The 24,802-nt window shown below is 48.2% G+C and overlaps 1 protein-coding gene across 2 annotated transcripts in view; it reads left to right on the top strand.

Moving 5' to 3' along the window:
• Positions 1 to 24,802, top strand: part of LOC144104728 (uncharacterized) — an 81,965-nt gene that overhangs the window by 51,806 nt on the left and 5,357 nt on the right. Inside the window, exon 2 of one of the 2 annotated variants that reach the window (XM_077637887.1) lies at positions 24,119 to 24,345. In XM_077637887.1, coding sequence (XP_077494013.1) covers positions 24,119 to 24,345 — 227 coding nt within the window. The remainder of the gene's footprint in view (positions 1 to 24,118; positions 24,346 to 24,802) is intronic. The other variant, XM_077637888.1, reaches the window with a different exon arrangement.

The following is a 24,802-nucleotide window of genomic DNA, read 5'->3' as shown; positions in this document are numbered from 1 at the left end:
GTGGTGTTCATTAAGGTGAAGCATTTCCTTACAGATAAGATATGGTTGGAACATATAGCGCTAAAAAAAACCAGGACGAACAATGAAAGAGACCACCACGAGCGCTAACTTTAAACTTTCAAAGAATGCCCAATCATAAGTAAAAATAAACAGCAACTGACACGTGAGATTGTAGAAGCCAGACAGATACGAAAACTCAGATAAATGTGTTAGTGCAGCATCTATCTCGCTCTCAAAGAAAAAAAAATTATTTCCTTGATGATGTAAATAAAAAAGTAAGTGTGTGTTATGTGGCGACTCACGGCATGATAGCCTGGTTTTTTCTGGGATATTCAGCCTGTATATGAACTTCGCATGCGATGAACAAACTTCAGTTGAAAGTTAGCGCTCGTGGTGTCTCTTTCATTGCTCGTCCTGGTTTCTTGGCGCTATATGTTCCGTCGTGGCAAACCAACTCGCCCGGACAGCCACTCTGATCAAGTAGATATGGTTGCCAGCTTATGTGTTGAACCGCACGTAGCCCACTTTGTGTATTCTGGAAAAAGCATACCTTTGAAAACCTTATCTGCACGCCATTTTACGAATGGTACTCCTAGTTTGTGGTTCCTCGCCGAAATAATAGATGCAGCTGTGGCCGTTATCCAGTGACTATGTTGAATTGTGCACACGAAAAATAGGTTCGGCATGCAAATTACACAGTGCAGCTAACCACATTGGCCGCCGGGCCACTGTTGCTACAGATTGCCCGCGAATTGTACGCATATGAGCTCGGCTGAATATGTCAGAGAAGCGTTTAAGCTTTTAATTGCTACATGACTCCTTGGCTCCACGGACCTTACGCAAGTGGAGAGTTCTGGAGAGCCCGTAAAGTTCCGTATCGAGTTATCAGCTCTTTTTTTCCGCCCCCATATTAGCCCTTATACACTGTGCGGATCAGGTACTTGGGAATTAAAACTTCGTTGCAATTAAAATTTTACAGGCGGAGATGCGATACAGACACAACTGTCGTGGAAAAGTGATTTATTCCACACATTTACTGGACGAAAGAGTCGAAACTTGGCAAGAACAAGCAGAAGTAAGCATGCTCTAGCGTTCATGCTATCCGGCTGCTTAGTCCGTGATCATCCCGTCCCTCCTACCTAGCTGGAGAATCTCACTCTTGATCAGTGTCCAATTGAGTATTCGCTAGTGTTATCGTGCAGAGCCACCTACAGCAAGAAGACGCTGTCGCGGCTGAATGTCGGGATTCGGTGTCCCGCCGGCACCTCTTGATTGATTCATCCCTTGTCGCCTCACTGGAAAAGCCGCGTGAAATTTGCACCCTACCCGCCGCGGTGGCTCAGTGGTTAGGGCGCTCGGCTACTGATCCGGTGTTCCCGGGTGAGAACCCGGCCGCGGCGGCTGCGTTTTTATGGAGGCAAAACGCTAAGGCGCCCGTGTGCTGTGCGATGACAGTGCACGTTAAAGATCTCCAGGTGGTCGAAATTATTCCGGAGCCCTCCACTACGGCACCTCTTTCTTCCTTTCTTCTTTCACTCCCTCCTTTATCCCTTCCAGTATGCGGTGCGGTTCAGGTGCCTGCCGATATATGAGATAGATACTGCGCCATTTCCTTTCCCCAAAACCAATTATTAATATTAAATTTGCACCCTATCTAGAGGTCCCCGTTCTTAACAGCGTGTCTCAACTGGAGGCCTCTTGTCACGGCGAGGTCCTTACAATGATACGTCCCAGCGTCAGAGAATCTAGCATCCTATCAGAGTTTATATTTGATGTATTTCTTAGTAATTAATCCCTTGTAATTGTCAATAAGCAAATAGGATATAGTTCTGCTATTAGAATTTTCGCTAGAGGAGCGGTAAGGTCTTAAGAGAATCGATGAATAGAGAGGTTCGCATTACGGCTTATTCTCATAACCAGAGCACCAACCAATCAGATGAAAAGAAAAAAAAGAAACAAGCACTAGACGAACCTATACACGCGTCTCACCGCGCAACCATCTCGCCTCCCTCCATCTTCGAATCGACGCGCCAACGGGCGCTGCTCGCTACGCGCATTCAATCGAAGCGAAATCGCTTCGGAGCACCGCACCGGGCCGAAGCTGACGCTCCAGCGCAGTCGAAACGCAAGCCGCGCGCGAGCTAAGACGAGGCGAAAGCCAAGCCAAGCCGTTCGGCGCGACAGCGGCACTTGCTCGGCATCCGGCATTCGTGAGCGAATGCGCGCCGCTTCCATCAGGACCACATTACGCATGCATGTATTCGCGCCGTCTGCGCTCCGTGCAACGAAGGCTACCCATGGGACACACCACGCTCGGCGGGGGAAGCTTGGAGGCGTTGGTCTCCTCCAGCATCTTTTATTTTTCTTCTTCATATATCGCTTGTTGTGCTTTCTTTAGCGTCGTTTCAAGCAGCACGCCTGTTTTCTCCGACCCAAAGCATGGGGAATGCGGGGCGCGGTGGTGGCATTCTTGTCGTCTGCGGCGCCGCTTGTTGATTCGTCCGTTGGGACGCGTCGCGGAAAGCTTTTCCCGTGATTCCCTGCGACTCAAGGGGGCGCTGTCTGTCTGCTAGCTTCAAGACACCTCGTGGCTACATACGGAGAAGTGGTATTGGCGGGGAGCGGTCTGGGGAATAAGGTCGAAAACGAATCCTGAGCGGACGGTATACGTACACGTGAAATTTCAACGTGCATTCGATTACAGATCAAGGAATGGTTTTACTACTAAACCCGACTGGCAGTTGTAATTGGATTTGGTCCAAAGTGTTGCTACGACTACACCCATGTTGTGTGCTTTGCGTATCACTTGATACCGACCGCAATTTTTGGAGGTAGCATAACTTTCTGAGCAGTTTTCCGTGTCAGTGTACTTGTTCTTTTACCATACTTAGCAGGCTACAGCCTGATGGCAGATTTCGTTCAATATGACCTGTTGTATATTATTTGATACAAGGCGTCTATTTAATCCAGACGTTATTATCAGCAGAGAGGCTGTGGTGGTGCAATATAGGCCGAAAAAAAGTTGTGTTCTCAATTTGTCTTGTGGTTTCGTGCACTCTGAGCAATGAAATGTACACACAACATATTAGTAAGCCAGTCGTCATAAAATGAAGGGTGCTTGATGTCAAACCACTTTCATTCCTACTACATAAGATGGTACTACAAGGCGGTGGAGCCTTTAGTTAACCACAAGCACTCTAAGAACTGGAACCGCCTCAAAAAGAGTTAACGAGCTGCTGTACTCTCTTTTGCAGTCGTTTAATCCCCCTAAATTGCCCAAGGAGTGAAATGCCTCCTCCGGCAGAGAGAAGAACCGTCTTCGCACTCCATCTGCAGGCAAAAGCAGTTAAACGATATGGTTTTATTTCCTTCGCTTGTACAATGCAGCAGAGCTATGCGTATATATGCTGACCTGCACATCCTGTAAAATGCTTCCGTCGCTGGCTATGGTATGGTGGCTGGAAGGAGGCCCACAATAGCTATGGCGAATAAAAAAATATATAGAGCGGCAGGAAAAAATGACACCTCAGCCGGCTCTCAATTGCAGCGAAGGCATGCACTTGCGTAAGTACTATCGGGAGCAAAACTAACGGGTTTCTTTGCCTACAAACGTCTCGAAATTAAGCGCGTGTGTTTTGGTGCGATGTCAGTTCAGCTCCTTCATAGGTCGTCCGATGGCTCGGTCGACAGGCCCACATAGCGTGAGACGCTCACTGAGCCTTTCCTTTTTTCGCATGCGCTCTCCTGTATCTCCTCCCTGTCCAGTTTTCCTTGGAGCGCATTTCTACGACGGGCCTGGCGTGCGGCGCTGGTGTCGAACCGCTGTTTTCTTACACGGCTCCGGGTCGCGACCTTTGCCCTCGTCGGGACAGTCCTACTCGCCTTGTCTTGGCTCGTCTTGGCCAAAAGCCGTAAATCATGCGCGCCCGCGTCTTTCTCTCTCTAGCCGTGCAGGAGGCAGACGGTGTTTGTTTCCGCTGTGACAGCTTCGAGTACCTGTTCCCGGGAGAAATGATGCCTGCCCTTTTCCTCCCGGCGTCCGCTGATTAGCTCGCCGGCGATTAGAGCGAGTGGCTGCTCGCGGAGCCGACAAGTGACCCTGTGGCCGCGCGCTAATGGCATATGCATGTTCGCCCCGAGACTGTTCCGGGACTGCCCATCTGTTCCAGGTTGCGACACTGCCTGCGTTGCTCATATCGCGTATATTGTCTCGAAGGCGACGTAGTCTGAGTGCGGGTCTGAGTAGTTCAGGATACCAATTTTTGTAATCACCCTGAAAATTATGTTAAAATCAAAGCTCAAGCAGCACAAATAATCGGCCAATATTAGCACTATATTGGCAAAGACCGGCCCAACATAGGACCAGAGTAAAACCATGGAATTCCAATGTTGGGCCGGTTACCTGTGCTGCTTGGGATATGTTTAGGGGAAACCCCCTAGGTGGAGTAGATGTATATGACCAACACTTCCCACTTCGAGTTATTGATCAATTCGCTCTCACCCTACCCTAAGCTTGCCGTCGTGGTTAGCTCAGTTGGTAGAGCGACTGGTCCGACGAAGCTGTGGTCCTGGGTTCAAATCCCGGACCTTCAAAATTTCCCTGTAACTACGAAGTTTCTGAGAAAGCTCTATAGCTTTCCTTTGCAGCCGTATGGCTACGCTTAGGTGGGTGCCATTGAAAATCAGGTCAAGCAGCCGATTCTATTCCGCAATAAAACCCAGTTGCGGGTTAGGGCTTGTCTGCGTCGCCCTCTTCATCTTTCGTCTTCCCTTCGCGCTGTTTTTTTTTTATCATCGTCCTGAAAATCACGCATTCTTATTCCTACTCCGATCCTGAAGATGGAGGGAGGTTGCCCGAGTACCGTTCGTGTTGTTTAAGCTACTCAGTATAGTCTACACTTCAGGAAAGCTTCAAATGCAAATAAACTGCGCCGTCAACGAAACGCAGCTAGAGGGCCACTTCTGGCTTCTTCTGTTCGGAGCACCCATTGCGCAGGCTCAGTGGATATATGGTATTCGCCTCGGCAGACAACTACGCAGAAGTTCCGACAACGGCTACGGTGGCTGCATTTCTATAGTGGCGAAACTCGCTGAGATTTCGCGCTACAACATGATTTTGGTCATCCAAGATACTGTGCCTCATAGTCCACCCATATCATTTCTATTGCGTAGGGAGATTTCGCTGAAGGAAACATACAAGCGGAAAGTCATGTCAGATTAGCAGACGCCTCCTGCGCGCGCGCAGTGGCAGGGGCGAGGGCAGACAAGGCCACTGCGTGGGCTGAGCCAATAATAATAATAATAATAATAATAATTGGTTTTTTGGGGAAGGAAATGGCGCAGTATCTGTCTCATATATCTTTGGACACCTGAACCGCGCCGTAAGGGAAGGGATAAAGGAGGGAGTGAAAGAAGAAAGGAAGAATAGGTGCCGTAGTGGAGGGCTCCGGAATAATTTCGACAACCTGGGGATTTTTAACGTGCACTGACATCGCACAGCACACGGGCGCCTTAGCGTTTTTCCTCCATAAAAACGCAGCCGCCGCGGTCGGGTTCGAACCCGGGAACTCCGGATCAGTAGTCGAGCGCCCTAATTACTGAGCCACCGCGGCTGAGCCAACGTCTGGTAATTCGGCATGCGTCTACGCTAGTACGTCTAGGCTATGATAAATATTCCTGCTTTACCTAAAAGCCGGATACAACTCAAGAGTAAAGCGGCTTTTCTTTTTCAAAGGACCGCCTTCCAGCCAATGGCGTCGACCAATTCTCATGACCCTGCCAGCGTGACAATGCAGGCAGTGGCAGGTGAAAGGGGATATAGTCCCCTCCGGGTCACAAGAATCGGCCGACGCCATTGGCTGGAAGGAGGTCCTTTAACGGGGAAAAGCCGCTTAGTTCTTGAGTTGTATCCGACTGAACAAGGTTACCACGAGGAAGTCCAAACGTGTACCTGCTTGGCTGGCGTCCTGCGTCTCCCTGACCCAAGTCCTTCACCACACCCAACTAGATTTCGACAGGCCACTAAATTACCCAAAATATCATTTCGATTAATGTTCTGGACCGTCAAGTCAAGTATGCCACACTTTCGAGTTACTAATGCCAGAACCCAGAGGCAACTATAGTTGTCCCGCATTAGGAACTTGTACTCTGTTGAATGCTCTCATTCTTGGGTTCTTGATATTTTTTTTAGTTCGCTATTTTCACTTTTTTGTTTCTTTGTGATATACTGTCGGAAACCTGCCACAGCCTCAAACGAGGCTAGCAGCATGCTTTAAATAAAATAAATAAATATAGTCCCCGCATTCCAGCAGCTCCGTGCGGAAAATTTTGACTTCCCACTCTTATTCGGAGTCGACGCAGTCCTCTATTCCCTGCTCGCAAATTTATGACCTTAAGCATAGCTTGTTCAGAAGCGCGTAGCCTAATTCGCATCGCGCGAGTAGACGATCGTTATCTCGAGTCAACAGTAACACAGCGAATGGCCCCGTAGCGGCGGGTCCTGGTATTAGTCCCAAACGAATCTGTCAACCACGAGCACTCCATTTTCTCGGCGACAAGCACTGCACACACACGGATAGAAGGCAGAGGTGCATGGGTGTGAAAGCGTTCCGCGAAACCCACTCACTGTAGACGCCAGATGGGGGCGCTGTCGCGTCGAGTGCGGCTTAAAAAGAGCACCGACCGGCTGTCCGGAATCGAGCGAAGCCCTGCGCGCTAATCTCCGCGCGGGGGGTCGGGCGGAGTTCGACGTGCAGTGTGTTAACCTGTCAAAGCGTATCGGCTCCCTTCGGCCGATAACGCTCTTCCGCCCGCCCTGGCACTATGTGAAGGTTGCTCGTGACTGCAGCACGGAACAGATGCATTTGCGACAAGGACCGACACAGCGGGTATATTATAGACGTGCACAGCCGGTGCCAGTTGCTTAACAGTGCTGGGCACTGGAAAGAAGAGAACGGAAAAATTGGACGGGACACTGAAGCTCCGCCTTAAGGGCATGACGCCATAGCGTCAATGGGTTAATGCCCGTATATGCGGAATTGGTCCTTCCCTAGTTCACATTCATGGATCCCTGGGAATCCTCATATCATTCCTGGCGCAGTGGTGCAGCGGTTAAGCGATGCACTACTGCCCTGCGATGGCAGGCTCTGCCACCGGTGGGGCTTGTGCGACTCAGGTGGCCCCCTATAGAAAATTTTGTACAGGTTTGAATAGGTCGACAAATAGGATTATGGCACATTTCGTTTAACATTATAGGATGAAGCTTTCAAAGCGATTCAGCCTTTGAGAGACTCCTTAGTGGAGGGCTCCGTATAACTTCGATTACCCGTGGTTAATTACCGTGCACTTACATCACACAGTGCATGCAAGTCGTGGGTTCGAACCCGCCCGCTACAGTAGCACTTCGATGGAGGAAAAATGTGAAATGTCCGTGTACTGTGCGTTGTTAGGGCTCGTTAAGAACCCCAGGTGGCCGAAATTATCCGGAGGCCTCCACTACGGCGTCCCTCATAGACTGAGCCGCTTTGGGACGTCCGTCCTATAAAGCCAAACCAAATGTGCCATAATCCTATTTGCTGACCCATTCAAACCTATATACATTTTTCAGTATCTTGCCGAGCAACCTCTCGCGACCGGTGATGAATCTAACTGCCACCTGGCACGGTGGTCAGTTTGCTCATAATCCGGTGGCCTCGTGAATTCTGAGGACGTCACAAGGTCACGTGACCTAGGCGGCTACCCAAGTCACGGGGATTTTTCGCTCACAGCGCCGACGAAGACCGCGGATTGCCTGCAGAATGAGGGCACACCCAACTGTCTGCGATTTCCTCTATATGAATTAAACGTTTTCTCGCTCACACAACAAGAGTCTTAACGCTGTCACGTTAAAATTTTGGCCACAGGGACTATGACGAAGAACCCCGACGTTTTGAGACAGACTTGGGGAGGGGGGGGGGGGGGGGGGAATTACGAGGATAGGTGAGGCGTGCTGTCTCATCCCAGGTGTACAACTAAACCGGGCCTTGAGGAATGAGATAAAAGGAGGTGTAAAAGAGAAAGGACAACTTGGAGTGTGGACAGTTCTGTAGCAACCTTTCGTCATGTCGAGTTTGTGACTGTCGTAATACCTTGAGCCACCCTCTCCTCGATTGAAGACAATTTCCATATAGATTACAGAAATGCAGCAGCAGTACTGTGCCGATTCAAGCGAGTTTTTAAAAACAATGTAGCATCTCTTTGAGCTCGTCCGAGGTCAAGAGATTAAACAGTTATAACGGCCTTGACATACGTCACTCAATGCACTGTTTATTTTTCGAGATTTGAGCACTACATGCAAGCAGCTCCTCAAAAGCAGCATCTTACGACTGCGCATCAAACTGTGCTTCTTTTCATGCACGGACTTTCGTGCTGATCTTTTCTCCAGGTACCGCAAATTGACTCAGGTGTTCGGTTTTAGCACACAAAAAAAAACAGCTATAAAAGCGAACGTTTCCCTCTGAGCGAAGCCGATAGCATGGACAAGGGAATATATCAAGCTAAATCTAAAATAGCAAGGCACTGCGCTTCACCGCAAAAAAGCTACGTAGATCCCTCGATTGTGCGAAAAAGTAGAAATAATTAACGGATAGTTAGGTGTCAAAGCTGCATAGCGGTCTATGAGGCTCACCGTAAACTGCAAAGCTGCTGGTCATTAACGTATACCACGTGATTTCTCAGACTTGAGCATCCTGATCTTACGCGGGAGGTGCAGGGTTCGAACCCCGTGTGCTGCCGGGAATATCCACCGGTTATGCAATTGATACAAGCTTTCCCCTGTCCTAGTGCTCGGCCTATCTGAGGTGAAGTGCTTGGAATACGGATCTCTGACCCCACGTAGTGCATACGAAAACACATCTTGCCATAGCGCTCTTTGGCCAAGCTGCCCTTACGACATTAAAAAGGTTCATCATCATCATCATCCGTTTATCGAAGTTCACGGCGCTCCCTCTGTATTCGACCTTGCCGGGTTAACATACCTGTTTTTTTTCTTTCTTCTGTCTATACCTACGTCGGCCAGATCGAAATGCAGCTGCCGCGACCGGGTTCCCACCCCAACCCCGAGTTCAGGTGCACAAGAACGTGAGAGCTATGTATCTTCATGCGTTCAACAGAGCAAATTGACGGAATAATAAGCGCACAGGACAACACACACAAGAGCAGAGGAAGACACGGATTGGCGCTAACTCACATCTGATTTATTTTCAGCCACAGCAGAAAATATATAAAAGGGGGGAGGGGGGGAGACATGCGCAGTACACACAAGATAAAAAGAACACAAGGTGACAAGGCAACCAAATGATCACATCAAACCACACGTTCAAGAAACCCGATTTCTGCTTTGAAGAGTTTGACCGACGAGTTTAACCGACATTTAACAGAGCAAAGAAGGTTTTTTTTTCGCCTTTAACTGAAATAAATCACTTGGGCAATTTATCATGGAAACCACCCTTCCATAGACCCACTGGTCGCGGCTAGCCGGCGCCAGATGGCGGTGAAGGGCAAGTCTCCAAAAACGTCGGGCATCCTCTTCGGACCTCCCTGCTACTCCATCTCGAGCCGACCGCTGCGCCCGTCGATGTCTACGCGAGTGGCTTCTTCAAAAGGTGTAACACGAGAAGCACGCTTACGTGTAGTCTCAAGAAAGGGTGATAACCGGGGCTGTTCCACTCGCTGATAGCGTTGTTGTGAAAGCGGGCTACCGGTGATACCCAGAGTACGCGAACGATGTCTTACACTTGCCGGAGTTTGCGTTCTCTTGCGATGGGGTTATCGTTGCAGCAGAGATGAGAGAGAGTTCCCAGAGCCCGCCTTAGTAACATTACCGTTAGTCAGCAGGAGCAAACGTAAGTTCTTGGTTAGGTCCTATTACGACGCCGATGACACCGCTATTACCTAGGTGAAGTGCCTAATAGTTATGCTGTAAAATAAGAAGCATCGCCATTACCTAGGTGAAAGTGCCTAATACAATTGTGCTGTAAAATACGAAGCATCGACATTATCTAGATGAAAGTGCCTAATACAGTCATGCTGTAAAAACGAAGCATCGTCATCGCCATTATCTAGGGGAGAGTGCCTAATACAGTTGTGCAGTAAAATACGGAGCATCGACATGATCTAGATGAAAGTGCCTAATACAGTTATGCTATAAAATACGAAGCATCGACATGATCTAGATGAAAGTGGCTAATACAGTTATGCTGTAAAATAAGAAGAATCTTCGTTATTTACCTGAAAGTGCCTACTACAGCTATCATGTGTAGCTATGCTGCAGTAAAGGAAAGTGCTTAATACAGTTATGCTGTAAAAACGAAGCTAGCTTTCTTACGGAAGAGGCCACGGTCATTGCACAGAACGTAGCATCTCTCGCGGCGCAGCAGCGCCCGCCACCTTCACCACCAGAAGGCGTCACCGCCGACCCTCGCATAGCGGGGCGACATCTGTGTTTGCGGAGTGACCCGCGCTTCGTTAACGACGCGTGCGCCCCCTGGCGCGAAAAAATAGCTGCGCGCGCGCCGCTCTCTCGCATCGATGGAGCGTTTTACCGCTCGCGTGGTCGCCGTCACGGGGCGGCGCTGTATGAATGGAGGCCGCAGGGAACAGCAGACGGTGAAGGAGGGAGGGAAAACATGGCGCGGGGCAGCTTTAATTGGCGGCGAGTGGGGCGCTAATGGGATGAAATCACCGGGACGCACCGCTCCACCCCCACCCCCCTCTCCCTCTCTCCTCTGTCCGACGCTCTCCTGGGTGACTGACTACCATGGCGAGGAGGGGGGGGGGGGGAAGAGGTGAGGGGCGGCTGCAAATCTGCGCGTATGCGGCCCGGCCGTCAGCATATATCGTCTCCGCGCAACCTAGCACACATGCATAGTGCGTCGTAAAACGCTGAGTGAACCGTTCGTTTGCAGTCCGGTTCGCTGCGCGCCAGTGTTGGACCTTGGGATCGGGCCGACACGTACAGAGGTTTGGATGAGGGGAGGAAATGGCGGAAGGATTTGTAGCCATTAGCGAGAAGTTTGCTTCGGGTAGACTCTGCGGATCGGTGGGCTGTACTGGCGCAGGAGGTTGGCCTCAGTAGTGCGCGTGAGCTTCAGTACAGCGCTTGAAATATGTGAAAAGCGGCAAGTGCACGTACGGATCTACTCTCAGTCACGTCAGAACCGTTGATTAAGCCACGTCAGTAGCTATAGTTGACGAAAAGCGATGATTAAGCCACGTCAGTAGCTGCTTGGCGTAAACCGATTCCCTTCTCTTGGGCACAGAGTTACTGTAAACCCTTTCGTGTCACACGTTGCAACTATAATTTAAGCCAGCACAAGAGGGCACGTCACTCATCAGCCAACGCTCAAAAAATATTCGAATGTTTCTCTGCCAGCTCGAACAACTATGTAACACAGTTCTTTTTTATTATTTAGTGCATAATGACCGGGGATTTGCTACTTTGAGCGATTCTCTGCGAGGCTTGCTTACGTCATGTGGACTTCAACATTTCAGCTGCGCGTAAATTAGAAATTTTTGCCCAGATAACGCAGCCGCGGATGCTGCAGGTAAGTGCAAGTAAAAATTTTTGGAGACGCAATGTTCCACTCGGAAAAAAAAATTTCTTTCTCAGGGAATCTGAGAAATAAAATTGGACGAGAAAGGAATCCTTAAGGAATTTGAGAGAATCTTAACAACAGAAATTGTCTCGCTTTTTCTAAATTGACGGGGATTTCAAGCTATTGCAGGGCAAAGAAGCTTTAGATAGTAATTTTTACGTCTGTCTTGGATAATTTCCGCTTCCGGCATGCGTCATCACCGCTTTGGAGAGATCTTGGATTTCTCTCGGCTGCTACTCATTATGGCCGCGAGCTGAATTCCGTTAATGCGACAGACATACAGGACAGGTCCGCAGTACCAATTTCAACGACTTCGCAGTTGTAATGATTGACGCATTGTGTGAAAAGGCATATTATCGACGCATATTTACGCTTCTTTTTTTCTGCGACCAAAAACTATTATTTGTTATAAACAACGTGTTTCGTTAAACTATTTTTTTTATTAATCGCGAATAAAATTGCAGGGATTCCAGCGCAGTTTCTCACAGAGGTTCTCGCCAGGCGCTTCTGCAGCGCGTTGCTTAATATGTTGCTTGCTTGAACAATTTCAGCATTTAGGGAATCAGCTGGCAGATTATTTAGTCTAACAGTACACAGTTGTTTAGCCTCAATTATTCGTTCGCCATCTGAGTGGTGCAAAAATCAGCAATGAGCACTGCGGAAGAACGTACGATGCAATCAAGGATAGCGACTTCTCACAAAACAAAATACAAGATTTACCAGTACCCGGGTTCGAAGCCGACAGCGGCGGCTGCGTTTCGATGCAGGCGAAATGCAAAGGCGCATGTGCTGTGTGATGTCAGTGCACGTTAAAGATCCCCAGGTGGTCGAAATTATTCCGGAGCCCTCCACTACGGCACCTCTTTCTTCCTTTCTTCTCTCAGTTCCTCCTTTATCCTTTCCCTTACGGCGCGGTTCAGGTGTCCGCCATGATGTGAGACAGATACTGCGCCATTTCCTTTCCCCAACAACCAATTTTTTTTCAGCACTGCCGCAAGCCTGCGTGGGCGCGTTAATTACCCGTTACTATTGTTGTTGTTAGTGGCTGTTTATTAATAAAATAAGGATGGAAGGAAAAGATGTTGCTAGCCGCGGCATCTGTCATCGAAACCTGAAGCACCTGAGCTGCGACTAGTTGGAATAAAAGTATACAGGGAGAGGACAGGGAGACGTAAAGAAAGGGGGGAGCGATAGTAAAAAAGGATAGGGGTCTTATCCGTTGCTGCGTTTTTCATTTATGCTCAACTGCGCAACCACTAAAAGAAAAAAAGAGGACACCCAGATTTTTTCGCCCTTTGTTCTCCGTTGACCACAAAGTGCGCGTGTCCACAAAGCGCGGAAGCAAAAGTGAAAGCGCTCTTTAACGGGCGTCCAGACCCTCGCCTTCCAAAGCCCACCGCTGTTTCTGCTGTCTTTACAGACACAAGCTTTATCCACACGTGGCAATATTAGAAAACCACAATTTTGTTAACTTGATGGTTTGTTTTCTTTTCGAACACTTACAACCCGTATCTGTCATTTCGACTCGACCGCCTGTCACTGACGTTTCATCAGGCGTCTAATCATCATCATCATCATCATCATCATCATCATCAGCCGTACTAATTTGAAATTTGAAATTTGAAATTTATTCCACAACAAAAAGATGCTGCGAGGAGGACAGGAGAAAAGCTGTGTGAACAGCTTGAAAAGCCCTGACCCCCCAACACACGGGGTAGGACAGAAGCGTGCAGCAAGAGAACACAGTCGGATATGGAAACATCGTTGAAAACGTTAGTATAAAACAGGCAAGAAGAACTAGAAAATCATATCACAGCAATTATACAAACAATAAACGCAGTTCTTTTGGTGATATATCTGATATGTCAATGTTAGCATCCTTTATCATGTGATTCAGAAGTGTAGGCAATTTAAATTTTATCATTTGATTTCCATAATTGGTTCTGCATTTTGGAACATACCACATCTCAGGATGGCGCACATTATTCTCTAGCCTTGCTAGGCTAGTAATGGCATCATTATTTTTTATTAAACTGAGTTTATATAAGCGGCACAGTCTGTGATCGTTCATCGATGGAACGATCACAGACTGCAGGGCAAAGGCCTCTCCCATGTCTCTCCAATTAACCCTATCCTTTGCCAGCTGCATCCACCCTTTGCCTGCAAACTTCTTAATCTCATCCGCCCACCTAACCTTCTGCCGCCCCCTGCTCCGCTTACTTTCTCTTGGAATCCACTCCGTTGCCCTTAAGGACCAGCGGTTATCTTGCCTTCGCATTACATTCCCTGCCCAAGCCCATTTCTTTCTCTTGATTTCGACTAGGATGTCATTTACCCGTGTTTGTTCCCTCACCCACTCTGCCCGCTTCCGATCTCTTAACGTTACACCTATCATTTTTCTTTCCATGGCTCGCTGCGTTGTCCTTAACTTAAGCTGAACTCTTTTCGTTAGCCTCCACGTTTCTGCCCCGTAGGTGAGTACCGGTAAGATTATGCTGTTGTACAATTTCCTCTTGAGGGAAATTGGTAAACTGCCACTCATCATCTGCGAGAATTTGCCACATGCGCTCCACCCCATTCTTATCCTTCTAGCTATCTCCCTCTCATGATCCGGATCAGCTGTCACTACCTGCCCTAAGTAGACGTATTCCGTCACAATTTCTAGGCTCTCGCTGCCGATTTTGAACTGGTGTTTCCTTGCTAGGCTGTTGAACATTACCTTGGTTTTCTGCATTTTAATTTTTAGACCCATCGATCTGCTCTGCCTGTCTAACTCATTGATCATGATTTGCAGTTCACCTCCTGAGTGACTCAGCAAGGCAATGTCATCAGCAAATCGCAGATTATTTAGGTATTCTCCATTTATTCTTATTCCCAACTGTTCCCAATTCAGGCTTCGAAATACCTCCTGTAGACATGCGGTGAACAGCATTGGCGAGATCGTGTCTCCTTGCCGGACGCCCTTCCTTATTGGAATTTTATTGCTGACTTTATGGAGGACTATAGTAGCTGTGCAGTTGCTATATATATCTTCCAGTATTTTGACATAAGGCTCTTCTACCCCCTGGTTACGCAATGCCTGTATGACTGCTGAGGTTTCCACTGAGTCGAATGCTTTCTCGAAATCAATGAAAGCTATATATAGAGGTTGATTATATTCTGCGCATTTCTCTATCACCTGATTGATAGTGTGAATATGATCTTTTGTGGAATATCCTTTACGAAAGCCTGCCTGGTCATTTGGTAAATGACCAGGCGTCTAATACCTTGCGCCATTTCCAAGCTTTGCCTTGAATCGGCTCTCATGAAATCGTGCTGTCATACTATGCAAGGGAGCTATGACAAGCAGGTTGACAGATTACTTTCGGCAGGGTACCCAGGCACTGTCATCACAGCGGTTGCTGAAGCCCTCTTAAAGAAAATAAAAACCATCAAGTTGCAACAGCCGTGTGTCAGTAGTGAAACGGCTGTCAAACCGGAGGTTGTGCCGTATGTGCACAAGGTAGCCCACCACATGAAAAAAGTGGCTACAAAACATGGCGCGCCGGTTGCCTTCTCGGCCCCACGCAAGATGGCACAGCTCTGCGCGCGAATTGCGAGCAAAGACAAGGGTGGTTGCCCCGTCAAACATGCAAAGAAGTTCACGGATTGCTGCATCGGGGTCGTATATCAGATACCGCTGTCATGCGGGAAGGACTATGTGGGCCAAACAAGGTGGTGCATCAATGAAAGGGCATGTGAGCACGCGCGCTCACTGAAGCACCCAAGTGGTGCGCATCTTCCTCAGCACTGCTCTGAGTGTTCTGACTGCCCTCAAGCGGCAGAAAATTTGCCGCAGGCTAGATGCCAGTTCTGGAAAAAGTGTCAACCACGGTTTCATGAGATAAAGATTTTGGGCAAAAGCAAAGTTACTAGGGCAAGGGAACTACTGGAGGCATTTCATATAAGGAAGAGAGGCGTATATTGTGTTAGCGATACGTCTGTAAATCTATACAAATCGGAGATGGCATATCTTGCACGGTTCTTTGATAGTGGTGTGTGAGACCTGGTATCTGCACGTGATCTGGTTTTTTTTTCTTATATTTGCTGCGCTACCAGTGAATAAAGTTAGATGAAGTTTAGCGCTAGTCCTGTGTGCCTCTTTCTTGTGTTCGTCTTGGTTGCGCTACAGTTCTTTTGTTACAATATGCACCATCTAGCCCAACAAAAAGTTATTTTAAACCGTCTAATACCTTGTTCACATATTCGTTCAAAGTCAACTGCCTAAAAGGAAGACTGGGATACAGATACTTTAGCCTAACGTTGGCGCAATGTGTATGTCCTGGTCTAGGCAGGCTGATCTAGTTCCTAACAAACCTCGCTCTCAAAAGGCTCAGATACTTACGCCACAATTTGAGGTTCCTCCACTAGATACCAAGTTACATACAAAACCCTGACATACAAATGCCTAGAACACAGCGAAGTCGTTGGAATATATACTTGTGTACATAAACAAATTGAAATCTGTACAAAAAAGAGCTGTCCGTCTTATATTTCCCCAATATGAAAGAGATTTCTCGCCGTCTTATCTAGTTGAATCTCGTTATAACGAAGTTGAATGGGCCCGGTGACTACTTCGTTATAGCCGTAGCTTCGTTGTAGCCAGTGCTGACCGAACTTCCATGGGGAATCGTCATTCCTTCGTTATAAACTGTCTCGCTATAGCGAGGTTCGACTGTATAGGTATGATCTGAGGTTCACTGCACTTCCTTCGTGTCGTCGCATTGAATGTCTAAAGTTATTAAGTTATTGCACACGTTAATAAACTCTCCGCGATTTCAAACATTAGGCAGTAATTTAAAATGATGTAAGCCACCAGCCAAAGAAGCTACCACAGAATAAACATTCGAAATTTCCATCCTCGAACTGACTTGTGCAAATATTATTTTCCGTGTACTATGATATAAATTTGGGAATCCTTTCCTAGACCTACTCGTGATCTGGCTTTGGAAGATTTTTTTTTTTACATTCTGCGATTTGTAGCTCACATACTTTACTGTGTGTTTCCTTTTACTTCCAAACAGTATCGCGCGTGGTGTTGATTGTTGCAGTTTGTTTGTGCATTTATTTATGTCCTCCTGCTATACAGCCTTATGCGGCGCTCCAGTATGCGAAAATAAAGAAATCCAAGGCAACGCCTCAAATAAACTTTAGCATGAAAACAGCCAGAAAGTATGCAAAGCAGCGAGGCTGAAGTTCTCAACTTTGTATGAAAACTGAGAAAGCCGACATGCACACATCTGTTGCGTACCCACAACTCAACAGATGTGCGGTCGGCAAATCAAGCAGCACGGGACCGCTGGACCGCCTTATTTATGCACAGTCATGGTCAAGCCTCAGGCGCGCTTTCTGACCAATCACAGACGTTCTGGTGCGTGTTTTGCTTTTATATACCTAGCGTAGTTTACAAAGCGCGCCAAAACCAACCGCCCATGGCGTACAGCTCTAATAACAAAAGGGCTATTTTTAGCGCTGCAGTCAATGCGATGAGATCATATATGGTCGGTTTTTACTGTCGAGCACCAGCCGGCAACTTGCCAACAAGTCTTCTGCCTTAGTACATCATTGTTAATTTTATGTGTTGTAATTCCTGGACGTACTCCGCGAACAATCCACAGGCGCTGGCTATAGATTACTCTATGCTCAAAGAATATTATAAACGAAAACTTAAAGCTACAGTAGGAAAAAAAAAAGTGGTATTATTCAAGAACCGGACAGATAACCTATAATGCCCAGGCAGAACTGCAGTTTGTTCCAATGCGCGCCTGAAAACTGCTGCTGTCAGCCGCTTGGGTCGCCACAAACGCGAGACCACAGTCAGAACTGTCCCGCCGTTTGGTTGACAACATCCCTTGCAGAGTTTCTCTTGACGTAGCCCAGATAGCTGACGCATGACACGTGTGGCTTGGAGGGAACGCGGAAGCTAATGCCTAATAACTCTAAAATCGCTGGCAGGTGACGTGAAAAGCACGACTGGTGAGCTTAAAAAGTACATGCTTCGCTCACCAGGCTGTGTGCTACAGCGCTGCGATCGCCTCGGCAAAAATCATCGCAGGTTGCCTATAGTAGCTAGCTTTAGGTTATGAGGATTTCCTCATACGAACTAGCTTTAGGTTACAAGGAGTTTCTCAAAAGAACTAGTCCCACAGGTTATAAGCTATATAAACCAGAGATGGAAAGAGGTGCCGTGCTTTTTACAGAATCCTACAGAACACACAAGCTGATCTATACAACCGAGAGCGTCACCACTTCGTGAAGGGACAGGCAGCGCCAGCTGCCGACAAAGACTAGAAAAGTGGGACTCGCGGGCGTGCCTGGGAGCCGAAATCTGCACGCGAGGTTCCCGGGAGACTCATAAGTTAGTTCTTTCAGAAAAGGGCAGGGGGCGCTTCGGTCCCGTTTCTTTTCTTGCACCCTGTACATGCTCCCTCGTTTTCCTTCTTTTTTTCTTCAGCATTTACGTTGCCAGCGCTTTAGTGCATTTTCACTCGGCGTACCGACCTCTCTCGGGTGCAAAGGCAGCCAATGCGGACCACCCGTACGGTCCGCAGTCGGGTCCTCCCTTAGCAAGGTCCCTGTAAAAAGCGACGAGTTTAGTACGGTCGAAGAATAGGGAGAATAGGAAAAAGTGGGAGAATACAAACGCGTAGCCTATACCGCTATCGCGAATATGCGCAACTTTCTCGTCCGTAAGCGCGCAACCTTTACGCATCAAAGGAACCCTACGCAGCCGACGACGGCCCGTCCTGGTCCCTAGCCTCCCATTTTTCTGGACAGCGCAGGATGCACTCCAGCGAATCCTCTGGAAAGAAAACGTCGTACGCCTTTCTTGAGAAGTCGCTCAGTTCGAGGCACCCCTGTCTCCTGGTAGCGGAATGGAAATAATAAACTCTATGTTTTACTCTTGCAGGAAGCCGAAAAGGAACGAAAGGAAGCGTAATAATAGAACTAGAGGAAAACCAAGCGATTTATGGGAAGGAACGAAAGCTCGGGGAAGCCGAAGTGTACAGGGAGATGTGGGCGGGGAAGGAAGGGGGGGGGGGCAAAGAAAAAAGCTCGGCGAGTTCTCCCCCAGTTTCCCGCGGGACTTCCAATCACCCGTTGTTTGCGCAAGCACCTTTGGTTGTGTTTACCGTACACCAGCCAGGGAGTGCGTTTCCTTTTTTTCCCCATTCCGCGTCCACTCCCTCTTTTCTTCACCGCCACCACTCCTCCTCCATTTCCCCATTTTCTCTCCGCTTTTCCATCGCTGTCGCCATCTAAAAACTTTGCTCCTTTTTTTTCCTCTCTGCCACACGGTGTGTTAAAGCCATCACTGTTATCCTTCCCGCGCATGCGCGGTGCCAGAATTTCGCTTCGCTTTCCCGCCGTCTTCCCCTCCGCATTCTTCTGCTTCCGTCGTTCTGCACCACTGGCCGTCCGTCCAGTTTATTTCCGCCTCCATTTTCTTCCCGTTTTGTTTTTCCTCACCGTCCAGGCTCGAAGTGCTATTCGCGAAAGAGTTTACGATTTTCCGGGTCCTCCGGAGTCCCATATTACGGACGGAGGGAGAGGAGGACCGGCGCAGCCGACGTCGCCCTTGTGTTCACGTCCCGTACACTCGTACACAGGTCGAACCGAATCCCTTAACTCCACTCGCTCCCTTTATCCCCATTTTATCAAGGGTCGGCACCGGGGCGTAATCATTACCTAATGCGATTTCCTTCTTTTGGGAGTCTTTGAAGCCTTCACTGTATACCTGCGTTTCCTAGGGACTCTTGCTTCTGTTCCTTTTTCCCGTTTTTGTCTCGTTGATGTGCCACATTCCCCAAACCTTATCCCTTTTCTCCCTGAATGAAAAAAACATACGAAAACATGTTTGCGTGGAGCCAAAAAATGGGGAACTTAAACACTCAAAAAGGGAAAGTCTTCCCCACCAAGCTACCACCTCCTTTGTGTCGGGGCGAGCGCACACACACTTGTTTGCACTTCCGCTTTGCATCCAATTGCGCGGGCCCAGGTACGCGACATTGGTTTGGAACAACGGGTCGCTCCTCATTTCTATTCCCGCGGGAAGAAAGGGAGCCCCACACACGCGGGCTGATTCGACTTCGCGGAAGGAAAGATTGGAAACGCTCCTATCTTGATTTATGTTTCTTTTTTTCATTTCGGTCTCGACCGGTTCTGTTTGGAAGCTTTAGTTTGAGTCGCCGTGGCCTGTGTAACCGTTTTTTGGACCTCCCGGGGCTACGTTGAATTCGTGGCGTGTGCAGCGGTGATGTTTAAACACGTCTCTGGAGCGGGCCGCATGACTTGAGGTTGCAGTGTTACGAGGGAGAGGATTGTGGGACACTGTAGCGAGCATTTGTGGCGCGCATGGATATTATTTGTACTCTGCGATGACGAATCGCTGTATGCGCTTTAAGTTTGCGTTCTTAAATCATGTCCCGGGACGAATTATTCTTCCCTGGATCGATGGCAGTCATGTGCGCAACATTCATAAAGAGAGAAAGGCACTTTATTTCGAGTACCACTCAGGCGCTAGTGATGATGTTGAGTTCCATACAGTTTCATTTTGCGGATTTCCGTGGTTGTGTGAAACAATGGCACGCATAAAAACAGATGTGGCTTGTATCTATCTGTTTCCAATCGAGACTCCAAAGCTTCAATTATTTTGTGCCAAGCAATAATTCAAACAAAACCTGTCGCGACTTTTGCATGAAGTACAGAGTAAAGTAACATACAGTAAACCAAAACCTAAATATATTGGCGAAACCTGTATCTAAACGCAACACCAATATAACCGATTCATCATTGCGACCAACCCGCCCTGGATAATTTTTTTTTCTTCTCACTAATGGACTTGGCTCTCAATCTAACCATGGAGATGAGTAGTGCACAATCTTCGATGTGCTGTGTGTTCTTTCCCTCCGTTCTTGTCCTGAGGGCAATGGAAACAACGTACGACTGCGGCTGTACCGCGGATGTTCGTTTGGAGTATTCTCGCAGAGATAAAGTCCTCTCACGTTCAGCGATTTCAGGAAAAATAAGATAATTCACTTCTCAGGTGGCAATCTGGGAAATCCGCTTAGCTGCAATTCGCTCTAATCTGAACCCATATAATTATGAATCTTGGAATAATAACAATAATTGGTTTCTGGGGAAAGGAAATGGCGCAGTATCTCTCATATCAGCGGACACCTGAACCGCGCCGTAAGGGAAGGGATAAAGGAGGGAGTGAACGAAGAAAGGAAGAAAGAGGTGCCCGTAGTGGAGAGCTCCGGCATAATTTCGACCATCTGGGGATCTTTAACGTGCACTGACATCGCACAACACACGGGCGCCTTAGCGTTTTGCCTCCGTCAAAAAGCAGCCGCCGCGGTCGGGTTCGAACCCGGAAACTCCGGATCAGTAGCCGAGCGCTCTAACCACTGAGCCACCGCGGCGGGTATGAATCTTTGAGCCGACTACTTCTTTGCTTGCTGTTTAACACAAGCGCCACGATGATCACCACAAGCTATCGAAAAAATTGTGTGAGGATTTCTGATTATAATATTTAATTTGCTAAAATATGTGCAGAAAACAACGACTGTGCACTCACGAGGGGAAAGAGGGTAAGGGGCCGGCGCAGCTACGTGCGAGGCAAAAGAAAAAAGAAGTATAGGAGTTACTTTTTTTTTATTATGACCATCCGCATTTCCAATGAGCTCGCAACACACTTCGACCCATGTTCTCGCAGACGTTGCAGATTATACGCTCAGCTAGCCGCTGTCATCATTGCCCAACACCCGAATTTCAACAGGGACAGACCGACGTGTTTCGATGGTCGTCCAATCTCTCCCACGGATATATGTAAGAAGAAGTTTCCCAACGTCAACGCGCGTCAACCAACAAAACCATTCTGCAGGCCATCCACGTCCGCGCCGCCGAGTTCACTCGGCCGGATCGTGCCGTCAAAAACGCCGAGATTCCTCTCGAAAGCCTTCCTTCCACTTGGCGGGGCCCGTTGCCGAATTTTCTAGTCCCCAACGACGCCAAACGGAAAATCGCGGCGCTGTGTAAAATTTTGCGGGCGCTGCAGGTTCGGCACGGATACAAGAGCATCCGATGCTGTACTGACCAGGGTGGTACGTGACGATAATACGACACAGAGCATACAGTGTGAGAGCTCAAACACCTTCGCCGGAGACACATCCGAGCCAGCAGGTTCACAACGAAGGACGCTGCAGAGGAGTGTGCTAGCACAGGCGGATGTTTTTATTTTTTTGTCGAACATGCTAGGGCTGTCACCAAGTGCTTTATTTTTAGTTCCATCGGCGATGAGCGCAGTGTGGAATGCGAAACAAGTGGGCGGTTATAGAGCTGACGTGACGCAAAATCACCTCACTCTTATGTCAAGTTTCAGCGTCGAAGAGCCATCTTCCCTTCCATTTTCTGCTATGGACTAGCATTTTTTGGGCGAGCATGTACAGCAGTTTGCTTTTTCAGAAACAAAATACACACTCAGCACTGTTATACACACACTAAACAATTTCTCACCCTTTAGGGTGTAAATCAGCTGTCCCCAGACGAACACCCTTTTCCAATTTTTCGGTGTTAATAAAGGGTGCAGAGATCAGCACCCTTAATGAAGGGTGCACTTAGTGATATTTTAGAGGATGTAATGGTTGCACCCTCATTAAAGGGTACTATTTTTCCATAACACCTCTACGAATGCATGTTGGAAGGGTGCTCCACAATGATTCACCCATGAAGCAAAAGCCTTGGATTGATGCGCGCCATCGAAACTTTCATGCTTTGCAGCCTTCCTGAAGGGTGCTGATCTTTGCACCCTTTTTAGCCCCCAGAAGGGCGTTCGTCTGGGGACAGCTGATTTGCACTCTTAACGGTGAGAATCTGTTTAGTGTGTACGCAAAGGCGTTTGAATCACTTGTTGAGAACCAGTTATGATTTCACGCAGGTTTTCAAAGCTTAGCGAAAACTGTGTCCCCCGCCGTTATCTTGACGACTTGGTCAGTCGCGGGGCTACTGAGGCTCTGGAGAGAAAGTCAGTCAAATCTATCTTATGTAAGATACAGTAGCAGCCACATTCACAACAATGAACAGCGAGTTCAGGTGTCCAACGATATATGAGACAGATACTGCGCCATTTCCTTTCCCCCAAAAAACAATTATTATTATTATTGTAGTTTCAGCGATTGTAGCTCCATCCAGGGTTTCGGCTAAACACTTACTGGGCAAAACCAGTGAAGAAGCTTGCACTTTACGGCATTCCTGTGGTGGATGAAGCTCTCTATAAGAAAATCCCACAGCTGGTGGCGTCACTTTTCCGTCTAGTCGATTTTGCGTGACTTGGTGCAGCGACGCTTTTGGTTGCAACTCCGCAATCATTCCAGACAATCGCGGTGAGCGCTTCGAGTTCCCCCAGACGGCGAAATTAGACTGTGGACCAATGTTGCGGTCTTCCGCGCTCATCACCGAGCACTGGCACCCTGGAGCTACAGCGTAGCCTTAAAGCGGTGGTAACGGAGAGAGAATAAAATGTTACACCGACCGACGTAAGACGTTAATGGTCAGGCGTCTCACCAACAGGATATGACGTTTTCCAGGCGTCCATTTGGCGTGCTGAGATTCGAACGCTAAACCATTTCTATGGCCTCCGAGGGCACGCGAACTGAACTCAACGCAAATCGACTGCGAGTTGGGCATATTGGTAAAGATTTATACTTGAAAAAAGCAGCGCCATTAAGACGAAAACATGGAGGAACGATAATGTGAAACAGTGCTGGTCCCGTGGGCTCTTTTCTCCGTGTTGGTCAAATGTTTAGGGGAATGCGCCAAGGTGGAGTAGATTGGCAATAAGGGAGTAATTACTCTCTGGTACCCACCCAAGCGCAGCCAGCTTTCTTTAGTAGCCGTGTGGCTGCGCTTGGGTGGATGCCGATGAGTAATTACTCGTACAAAGCTACTCCACTTTGGGGGATTCCCGAACTGTTCTCACTTGGAGTAACTGGTCAATTCGCTGTCGCCCTACCATATGCTAGTCGTCCCGGTTAGCTCATTTGCTTGGTCCCGGGTCCGAACCCCGGACCAGGACGAATTTTCTTTCACGAATAAAATCAAATAAAAAATTTATTCGTCTGTATGCGTACACATTCATAACTTCTGATCTGCCTAAGCACATTTTGCTTGTTGGCTGATCAGGTAGCAGGTGGAGAAATAACTGTATGAATAGGAAGTTTCTGTGGAAGCTGTACAGCTTTCCTTTGTAGCCGTATGGCTGTGCTTGGGTAATTACTCCCTTATTTCTCCGCATTGTTCGTGCTGCTTCTTTCAGATATATCATGGGTATTCTTCCTGTACTTGTCCCGATTTCATGTTGTCATGGACCGTTGTGCCATTTGCATGCTGTATGTATTTTGTATGTTGTCCTTTGAAGTCATTTGAACTATTTTATTATCCCTTAGTCCTTAGCGACACCTGGTGGGAGAGCGGCGAACAACTGCAGCAGCCTGTCCACCTGTTGTACGCAGGGCAGCCGCAGGCGGCGCTGCTGGGCAAGACGCGGCGTCCGCGGACGGCGTTCACCAGCCAGCAGCTTCTTGAGCTGGAGAACCAGTTTCGCATGAACAAGTACCTCTCCAGGCCCAAGAGGTTCGAGGTGGCCACGAACCTCATGCTCACTGAGACACAGGTGAGGGGAGGAAGAACTGCGCAGGATTGGCAGAGAGCGTGGCCTATGTCCAGTCTTTGTCGCGCGTAATGACTAATTCAGTTTGGTTAGGGTTTTTGGGGTTTAACGTGCCAAAGCGACTCAAGCTGTGAAAGACGCCTTAGTGGAGGGATCCGGAAATTTCGACCACTTGCAGTGGGTTCTTAACGTGCACTGACATTGCACAGTACACGGGCCTCTAGGATTTTGCCTCCATTGAAATGTGACCACCACGGCCGGGATCGAACCCGCGTCTTTCGGGTCATAACCGGAGCGCCATAACCATTCAGCCACCGCGGAGGCTGGGTCAATAGGCTTCAAATATAAACAGCGGCACGTACTGAGTGTGAGCATGCAGGGTTTCACTGCAGCAGTAAACAAAAAATATCTACTATTCAGTTCCTGACAATTCAATACCGCAAAACTTCCCAATTGTAAC

The sequence above is a fragment of the Amblyomma americanum genome, chromosome 9, assembly GCF_052857255.1.
Source record: "Amblyomma americanum isolate KBUSLIRL-KWMA chromosome 9, ASM5285725v1, whole genome shotgun sequence".
Lineage (NCBI taxonomy): Eukaryota > Metazoa > Arthropoda > Arachnida > Ixodida > Ixodidae > Amblyomma > Amblyomma americanum.
Note: the sequence above shows the minus strand (reverse complement) of the source record. Positions and strands in the feature narration are given on the sequence as shown.